Below are 10139 nucleotides of genomic sequence, written 5' to 3' on the forward strand. Positions count from 1 at the left end.
AGAACTTAACGTTTTATTTGGACTTTCAGGAACATTATTTATTGTAGGATTTTCTTCATCAAAATTCTCGTTCTCATTTTTAGGGTTCGCTTCAAAGTTAACATTTTCTTCAATAGAGTCAAAAAAATCTAGAAATGTATTTGGAAGAATTCGTGGTGCAACATGATACGAAGATGACGGAGGAGCCTCAATATTAACATTATGATAGACTGGATGAATGTATTCTTCTCTGTGAAAAATTGACGACGACTTTTACAAAACCGTCGCAAATTGACGACCGTTTATTAACCGTCGCAAATTAGCGACGCACGACTGGTTTTAAAAAACCGTTGCTAATAGCGCGACGTTTATTGAAAAACCGTCGCAAAATTTGGCGACGACTCTTTTTAAACCGTCGCTAAAATATTTTTTTTTGTAGTAATTACTAACTTGAATGATTACGAGTTTTGGGTTTTGTCTTTCGAGTAGGAACACATCTACCAACTTGACTGATTGCTGGATTTTGATGTCGGCATTTGGGTCGGAATACCTCTGCCAACTTGGATTCATGGAGAATTTGAACAAAAAATTATGAATTGTAAGTAATTTTTGAGCCATATTTCATAAAATTAAAAGAAACTTTTACGAAAGGAGTTTTGAATGAAAATTTGACTGTTTATGTGGAGCGGTATAAGTTTATACTTGATGTTGAGGATTGAGAATTCATGAGTTATATTGAGCGCTTTCTTAAAAAAAGGTTTACTTAAAAATATATTTTATAACTGAGTTGAGGAAAAAGGTTGAATGCATGTCTTCTTTTTATTATATATTATCTTGTTATCTCGAAAATAGCTTGAGCCCTTACGCTTACCAGTTTTCATCGATGCAGTTGAAAATGACTGAGGTGGTGTTTGGTGGCAAAAATGGACAGCCCGAGTTGAAGAGCACTTATCCGAGCTTTTTATGTTTCTGCAAAACAAAATTTAGTTATTAGTTGAGAGGACTATTTCATGCCGAAGTTTTATTTATTCATTTTTTGTCAAATTTTGATGATGCGTTGAGGTTTAATTTTCTAAATATATACATACGCTGTCCAGGGTATAAAAATTTCTTACTTGTTTACCTTAATCTAAAATAAAGCATATGCTGCCCACAAAAAAAGAAAATATAACGACATGCCCGGAACATAAAATACATAGGCTAACTAATTTTATTTATTTAAATTTTTTTTTGAAGGAGAATGTAAAATAACATAACCTGCCCGGAACATAAAATACACGGGCTGCCCACGAAAGTATAATTTATGTTTTATGATAGACTAAAACAGAAATATCATAAGTTAATAATAGACATTATCTATATATGAGTTATGACATCCGAATCACGCGTTATAATCACGTTGCTTATTCTATACTCTCATTATAGAAAATAGTGCTGAAGAGAAACTGAAATATCCTCTCAATAAAAAGAACGCGTACATCTGGAAGATCGTCACCCATTCTTAAGGTGTAAGGATTATGGCTTCAGGTATGCTTTCGCTTAAGTTTTCAGCAAATTCTTAATGACTTGGCATGATGGATTATGTGGTTATATGGATTTTCCCAACAAGTGGTATCAAAGATATTCATTCTTGAGTAATTGAGATTTGTTTAAAGTTTATGAATATTATTTGGATCCAAATTTGGAAAAGAAAATACTAATTGACTTTTTTTTAATATGACTTCAGATTTGGAAAAGATTTTAGTCGAAAATACACTACAACAAAATTGACTTTCCGCAGCGCGCATATGGGCTTTCCGCAGCGCGCATTCCACGCTGCAAAGTTGCAAGCCGTTGAAAATTCATGATTATCCGCGGCGTATATGTGCACGCTGTTAATACTATTATTCATACACGCCGTTAATACAACTATCTGCAGCGTGCAATGTACGCCGTTAATATTCATAGAACATCTAAAATTTAGCGACGGTTTTTCCAAATTGGCGACGGTTAAAAACCGCTAACACCGTCGTTAATTTAGTGACGGTTTATACTCCGTCGCTACAATAACGACGGTCTTTAAATTTAGCTTAAGTAAAAATTAAAAAAAAATTACTTTTGTAATTTAGTAAATTTTAAAAAAAAAACTATGATAACAATAGTAATGATCTTAACTAACATTTAAAAAATTAACCAAAAATTGAAACAAAAAAAGATAACTAAATCGAAACTTAAATCGTATTAGTGAGAGGAATTTGAAGTGTTAGTGTGTAGAAAATGGAACAGAAATCCGATATTTATAGATAATTTGCGACTATTAGCGACGGTTGTCCAATAAATCGTCGCTATTAGCAACAGTTAAAATAAAACTGTCGCGAATAGCGACGGTTATTTATTAAACCGTCGCTGATTTAGGGCTATCGGCGACGGTTTTAAAGAACTATCGCTAAAAGCAACGGTGATTTTATTAAACTGTCGCCGATCTCAAATCGGCGACGGGTTATTGTAAACCGTCGCTAAATGTTGTATAAACCGTCGCAAATTTCAAGTCGCGACGGTTATACTAAAACCGTCGCTAATTTTAAATTTCGGACCCATTTTCCGCAGCGTGCTAATAATATGCATGCCGTGAATGATATCATCGACAGCGTGCGATTAATGTACTCGGTTAATATATAAACATTAATTTTTTTAAAAAAATGATTTACTTTTAACAGCGCACATAAGCATGCACGCTGTTAATAATACTATTAAAGGTATTATTAACGGCGTGCCTTTATTGTGCGCTGCGAAAATATAATTTATTAACAGCACACATAAATGCATGCACGCTGTTATTACTTTCAAGTGTAACACAATTAACAGCGCACATATAGGTGCACGCCGTGAAAAATAGTTTCTGCAGCGTGCTTTCAATGCACGCTGTTGATGACGTGCTGCGGAAAATCATTTTTCTTGTAGTGATAGATTTTTCGTGGATTCAGTTGATAGTTTCGAATTACAATTCAGTTTTTTTTAAAAAAAAATAAATCTTCAAAAATTCAAAACTACAGGATCGTCGCACAATTTCTACAGCGTTCCAGCAATGAAAAGGCGGCGATTTGCGCAAATATAGTTTTTTTTTTCCTGATACCGAGACAATGCCGAGCTCGTGGGGTGCCCATATTGGGTGTGCCTGCACGCACAATCTCTCTAGGCATGCACAAGCGTGATGGGCGCGCACAGACCTACATAGGCAGAGACCAGCGTGCGACGTCTCCCCTCTCAAAGGCGCACCCGCGCGCCCAGTTATGACCTTGAATGTAACACCCTTACTCTATACTTAACATAATTATCATAATCAAAATAGGATTTGAATGATTTAACTATTTTATTGATAGAGGTGGTTTTTACTTGTTTTTCGTATCATGTTATGTCGCATTGTGTTGCATTTATCATTTAGATTTCATGCATTTTGTATTATTTTAGCATAATTTATATCTTCGTGTTGCTCATGTGTTTAGTTGGCGAAAATGCAGGAGATTTGTGCAAAACTGGAGAGTAAAGGGAGAAATTCGAGAGCCATCCGCCCGGGCGCACATTTCCATCCGCCCGAGCGCGTCCAAGGTATGATAAAAATTCGAGATTTGCGAGAATCATCTGCCCGGGCGGAAACTTATGTCCGTCCGGGCGCGCCAAAGAAGAAAGAAAAATAAAATCTGCGCAAGCCATCCGCCCGGGCGGAACCTTATGTCCGCCTGGGCGCGTCTGTATTTTTGGAAAAAATTGTGGACGATTCCTTACCTTATTTTTGGAGATGACTGAGATAGGAAGGGGGATTGGACGATTCTTCATCATTATTCAGACATATTTTCGCAGCCGCCACAAGCTTGGGAGAGAATTGGGCGCTTGGATTGAAGATTTGAAGAATCCGGGCATCGTTCTTCGCAATTTTCGTCAATTCTAGTATTTTTAATTTAGTTTTCATCTTTTAAACTTTGTTTTGCTGATTTCAATCATGAATTCTAGTAGCTAACTTTAAAATTTGTTTGAATTTGAGGGGATCCTACCCCAAAACTTTGATTTAATTTAATTCACATTTCGATTTCTGGTTTATTCTTGATTATACTATTGTTTTTCTTCGTGTTGTTAGAGCGTAGCTAACTTTAACAACGTTTTCATATTGCGAGTGAGTTCGAGAGAATAACTTGTGATAGGGACGAGTAGTATAATCCGTGGATCTACAATTTACATAGATATATGAAATTGGATACGCGTTGATAGTCATAGTCATAAGGGTCGAAAACTAGGGGATTTCATAGATCGAAATGCAATTCACTCTTGATAAATAATTAAAGATATTTAATTACTTCATTGAGTAGAATTAGTTTGTCATAGCTCGAGAGAGTATGTTCAATTGAATAGAAAATCATGTCGGAAGTATAAAATCAATATCGAACGAATTAATTAATTAACGAGGGGTAGGTGAACCGATATTCCCAACAAATCCATTTCTTATTGAATTTTACTCAACCATTTTAGATATAAATTCTCATTCTTTAATTCTTGAATCATTTTATTTGCTTATTTATTTGATCATAGTAGTAATAAAACACCCAATAAATTTTTCGTTGCTAATGATTTAATAACTGAAAATAATAATTTTTAAATACAGTCTCCAGTGGAACCATATTCGTACTCCTGTACATTATACTATTACTTGACATCGTGCACTTGCGATAAATTTTGAGCATACAAAACCTTATTTTTATTAAGGATTTAACAGTGCAAGTTTTGCTCGATCAATTATGAAGCAATTCAAACAAGGGGCATCAATTTGACGGTTTATAAAAATTTTGGCATGATGTCCCTACATTTTTGTCTAAACCACAAACCCAAGCAATACCATATATACAACAACATCAACAATATTTTCATACACAACCATACGCCATATTGTTATACATATAGTCATAAACATTGTGAAACTTGTTCAAACCCTAAGATAAAATCCATTGTAATACATATGCGGAAGCTATAAAATAAGAAGTCCCGGTTCTTGTCGAGATGAGGCACGTCACAAGCATCCATTGGCGAACCGACATCCTATANTCGAGATGCCACGCCGCATACCGATGCTAGAGTATGCCCAGCCTTCATTGGATGGGGCACGCCCCAGCATTGTGAGGCCTATTATGCGGGCAAACCACTTCGAAATCAAGCCAGCTATCATTCAGATGATTCAGAATACAGTCCAATTTGGAGGAACTGCAATAGATGATCCAAACACGCACATCGCAGATTTTCTCGAAATTTGTGATACTTTTAAATTCAATGGAGTTTCTGATGATGCTGTTAGGTTGCGTTTATTTCCTTTCTCCTTACGTGATAAAGCTAAAGCATGGTTAAATTTGTTGCCTGTAGGTTCGATCACTACATGGGAGGACATGGCGAAAGCATTTCTCATTAAATACTTTCCTCCATCCAAGACCATGAAGATGCGGGCAGACATTACAACATTTGCTCAATTCGATCAGGAGTCTTTATATGAGGCATGGGAACGCTTCAAGGATCTACTACGAAGATGCCCACATCACGAATTACCACTTGGGCTAGTCGTTCAAACATTTTATTATGGTTTGCTTACTCCTAACCGTACTATGATAGATGCTGCTACTTGTGGAAACTTGTTGAGAAAAACTGCGGAAGAAGGATATGAGTTGTTGGAGGAAATGGCTGCTAGCAGTTATCATCCTCAATCTGAAAGGAACAACCAGCGGAGAAGTGCAGGAGTTCATCAGGTAACTGATTTTTCTGCCATTACTGCACAACTTGACGTGTTGAACAGGAAACTAGATGACTTGAACATGGGTGGCACAGCTATGCGTCTTCAAGAGATATTCTGTGAAAAGTGTGGAGGTGAACATTTTGTGAAGGACTGACAAGATGACAATCCATTTTATGTGCAAAACGAGGCACCAGTCAATCAAGTAGGACTCCACAACCGTCCAAGGAATGACCCTTATTCGAATACATACAATCCTGGATGGAGGCAACATCCCAACTTTTCATGGGGTGGCCAAAACAGTCAGAATCGACCACAGGGAGGACAACCATATGGAAAACAACCGATGTACAGATCTGATCCTCCTAGAGAAGAAAAGTCCAACCTGGAGCAAATGATGTCTAAGTTTATTTCATCCACTGAAATTAGACTTCAAAACCAAGATGCATCGATAAAAAGGCTCGAGAATCAAATTGGACAGTTGGCCAAGATGATAGCAAGTAGAGAGCCGGGCACCTTGCCAAGTAACACAGAAACAAATCCAAAAGAGCAAGTGAAGGCCATCGAGTTGAAGAGTGGGAAAGTGTTAGAGACCAGAGAAAAAGAGAAAACTCAAACATTGGATGAGCATACTGCGACATCTAAAGGTAAGTCTTCTAACACTACACCAACACCCACTGCACAACCTAAAATTGTTATACCTCCTCTGTTTCCTGCAGCATTAAAAAAGGCCAAACTGGATGCGCAATTCGGTAAGTTTCTTGAGATATTTAAAAAATTGCATATTAATATTCCTTTTGCCGATGCTTTTATGCAAATGCCGAGTTACGCTAAATTTTTAAAAGACATCTTCGCAAACAAGAGGAAATTGAAGGATCACATGACAGTGAATCTAACCGAAAATTGCTCTGCTTTGGTACAAAACAAGATCCCACCGAAACTTAAGGATCCAGGGAGTTTTTCTATTCCTTGCATGATTGGTGATGTTGTTTTTCGTAAAGCGTTATGTGATCTTGGTGCAAGTATTAACCTGATGCCTTTTTCTGTGTTTAGGAAACTTGAATTGGGGGAACCTAAGCCAACGAGGATCTCTTTACAGCTGGCAGACAGATCTGTCAAGTATCCACGGGGAGTTATTGAGGATGTGCTAGTGAAAGTGGATAAGTTTATTTTTCCTGCTGATTTCGTGGTGCTCGACATGGAGGAGGATATGGAGATGCCCTTGATTTTGGGGAGACCATTCCTTGCAACTGGCAAGGCACTGATTGATGTTCAAGAAGGGAAGTTGACATTGAGAGTAGGGGAGGAAGAGATTACATTTGATGTTTTTAATGCACTTAAGCATACACTGCATTCTGATAGCTGTTATAGAATTGATGCTTTTGATGCTCTTGTGTCTAACTATGTGCAGGATTTTCTTAGGGACCCTTTGGAAGCCACTCTCACTACTGAATTGAGAGAAGACGAATTGGATGCAGAGAAAGCCGAAATAATGGCATACCTCAATGCCAACCAGCCATGGAAGAGGCCAATAAGGATGAGATTAGAGGACTTGGGAGATCGAAGAGACTTGATCCCTCAGAAGTCAAGTCTAGCAGAGCCACCAGCGCTGGAGCTAAAACCATTACCTCCACATCTGAAATACGTCTATCTAGGTGAGAATAATAAACTTTCTGTTATTATTTCCTGTGGGACCCGGGCTCTAACTCGATTATCTTTTGGGATTAATTGGATCTTTGCTAGAAAATGTGGGTCAAAATTTTGCTTTTAACATTAAATCAAATGTATAAATGAAGCATGGAACTATTCTTTATTCGATTAAACAAACATAATGTACATACAAGTCTGTTTTAGTACAATCATATACTCGTGTTCAGAAAATCCAGTACACGTCAAGTACAAACGACTAGTAATCTGCTATGCCCGAAATCACCACAATGTCTTGATCTCTCATCTTGCTCGCGACCATGATCCTGCCCCACCTGTCGTTATGTACACATACAGACACAACAACAGCCGGATAATCCGGTGAGAACAATCCCAGTATAAAACATGTATACATGCATGTCATGCAAGTAAATACAAAATCATAACACATAAATCAATATTTATGACACACTAGTGAATACAGATAAAACTCTTCAACTCTTATTCTTTGACTCGACTCATATCTAAGTTTAGGGATCCCGGTGTGAATAAGACGTAACAAGTCTCCCACCTACTCTCCCAATCGGGGTGGCGGTACGTCTTATTCCTAGACTTCGGTCATATCTGTATCGAATGTCTACAATCGGAGATGATCTGCACCTATGCGTCGATACACCGAACGTCTAGTTTGACAATCTGTCAATGACTCCTATCTCAATTGCTTGAATATAAATCTATAAACAAGACATAATCATAATCAAACATAATTACGAATCTAGTATGTGATTTTGGGAAACTCGTATCCAGTCTGAATCGAGTCATGTCTTCCCGTGCTCACATGAATTATACCTTTCTTGTCGTTCGTAGAAGTCGAAGTCTAGTATTCTTGATATCGAATCTGTCAAACCCAATCTGAAATGACATATATACAATGCACCATATCAATCTCTAACTTCAAGCAATACATGTACGGATTAATATTCAATCTCGGTACACTTCGGCGGCATAACGACGTAATCTTTCGATACCGGTAATGCCAACAACAAGCTCAACAACTCATAAGCAAGATCATATCATCTCAATTCTAATTCCAGCATGTCAAAATCTATTCAATTCAATCAATATATGCTGAAATTCATAACAATTGCATACGGTACCATTTCTTCAATCCGGTTGCGAATAAACGTTCCCAATAATCACAAGAACAATTAATAACAATCAAACTCTGATTTCCCCCAACCATCTCAACTTCAAATCATGTTGAAAAGTAATAACACTTACATTCTTAGATAGCTCTTGATGAGAGGAACAAGAATCTACACTCGGATTGAAAATCAGCCGGTCGGATCGCGTGAACTCACAATACGAATCAAACTTGAAGCTTTGAGAATTTCTGAAACTTGTCTCGATGTCTGCTGGAGAAATGAGGAAGAATGAATGAAGATTTGTATATATATATCATGCATGTCAAGGGGCAAATGGCTTCATCTTTGCATTACACGTCTCGCGCATATGCGCGACCTCAACCGGCGCATATGCGCGAGACCTTCGGTCTCGGCATTTTGGCTGTTCTGCTGCTCGCGCATATGCGCGCCCTCTTCTCGCGCATATGCGCGAGACCTACGGTCTCCGCATAAATCAATTCCAGCAACTCGCGCATATGCGCGTCGCTTCTCGTGCATGTGCGCGAGGCCTTCGACCTCGGCACATGGAACTCGCGCATATGCGCGCCTCTCTACCGCGCATGTGCGCGATACATACGGGATTTCACGCCTAACTCGTGCATGTCCCATTCTGATCGCGACTTGATCCATCCATAAGCGCTACAAGTCATAATCATTAATCTCATATTATCAACATAAAATTCTCGGTCATTACAATTCTCCCCCTCTAAGATATGATTTCGTCCCCGAAATCTCAGGCAATCAATCAAAGTGGGTATAAAAGCAAGATAATCAAGACTGAATAAATACTCACATCATACAAATAGTTCTGGATATTTCTGTCTCATCTCTGATTCTGTTTCCCAAGTCGCTTCTTCAATACCGTGACGACTCCACTGAACTTTCACTAATGGAATAGTCTTCGTTCTGAGCTGTTTCTCTTTTCGATCAAGAATCTGAATTGGCTGCTCAACGTAACTCAAAGTCTGATCTAGCTCGGCTTCTTCAGGCTGAATGACATGAGAACTGTATGGCATATATCTACGTAACATCGATACATGAAAGACGTCATGTATCCCAGATAGAGAAGGAGGAATGGCGAGTCGATAGGCACGATCTCCTATCTTCTCGAGAATCTCGTATGGACCGATGTATCGCGGAGACAATTTCCCACGTTTTCCAAATCTAACAACGCCTCTGAAAGGAGAAATCTTCAAGAATACTCTGTCTCCCGGTTCAAATACTAATGGTCGACGTCTGATGTTCGCGTACTTCGCCTGTCTATCCTGCGCTGTCTTCATTCTCTTCTGAATGATCTTCACCTTCTCTGTCATTTCACGGATCATATCTGGCCCTAAGTCTGGTACCTCTGAGATGTCATCCCAGTACAACGGAGATCTGCACTTCTTCCCGTATAATGCCTCAAACGGTGCCATCTCAATGCTCGTTTGATAGCTGTTGTTGTACGAGAATTCACAAAGAGCTAGTGAATCTTGCCAACTAGTACCAAAATCTAGTACTACAGCTCTCAGCATATCTTCTAAAGTCTGGATAGTCCGCTCTGACTGTCCGTCTGTCTGGGGATGGTAAGCAGTACTCAAGTGTAA

The 10139-nt window shown here is 38.4% G+C and overlaps 2 protein-coding genes and 1 non-coding gene across 3 annotated transcripts in view; 2 read left to right on the forward strand and 1 right to left on the reverse strand.

Annotated features, from left to right (window-relative positions):
* Positions 1 to 10139, forward strand: part of LOC140976273 (F-box protein At5g07610-like) — a 34598-nt gene that overhangs the window by 6176 nt on the left and 18283 nt on the right. The gene's annotated exons all lie outside the window — the stretch shown is intronic.
* LOC140977922 (small nucleolar RNA R71) lies at positions 5434 to 5539 on the reverse strand. The gene has a single exon (XR_012175487.1). It is a non-coding gene; the product is annotated as a small nucleolar RNA R71 (small nucleolar RNA).
* LOC140977437 (uncharacterized) overlaps positions 6069 to 10139 on the forward strand; it is a 9126-nt gene continuing 5055 nt past the window's right edge. The window contains exons 1-2 of the mRNA XM_073442185.1: positions 6069 to 6474; positions 6724 to 7377. Coding sequence (XP_073298286.1) covers positions 6069 to 6474; positions 6724 to 7377 — 1060 coding nt within the window. The remainder of the gene's footprint in view (positions 6475 to 6723; positions 7378 to 10139) is intronic.

This window comes from Primulina huaijiensis, chromosome 5 (assembly GCF_012295235.1).
Source record: "Primulina huaijiensis isolate GDHJ02 chromosome 5, ASM1229523v2, whole genome shotgun sequence".
Lineage (NCBI taxonomy): Eukaryota > Viridiplantae > Streptophyta > Magnoliopsida > Lamiales > Gesneriaceae > Primulina > Primulina huaijiensis.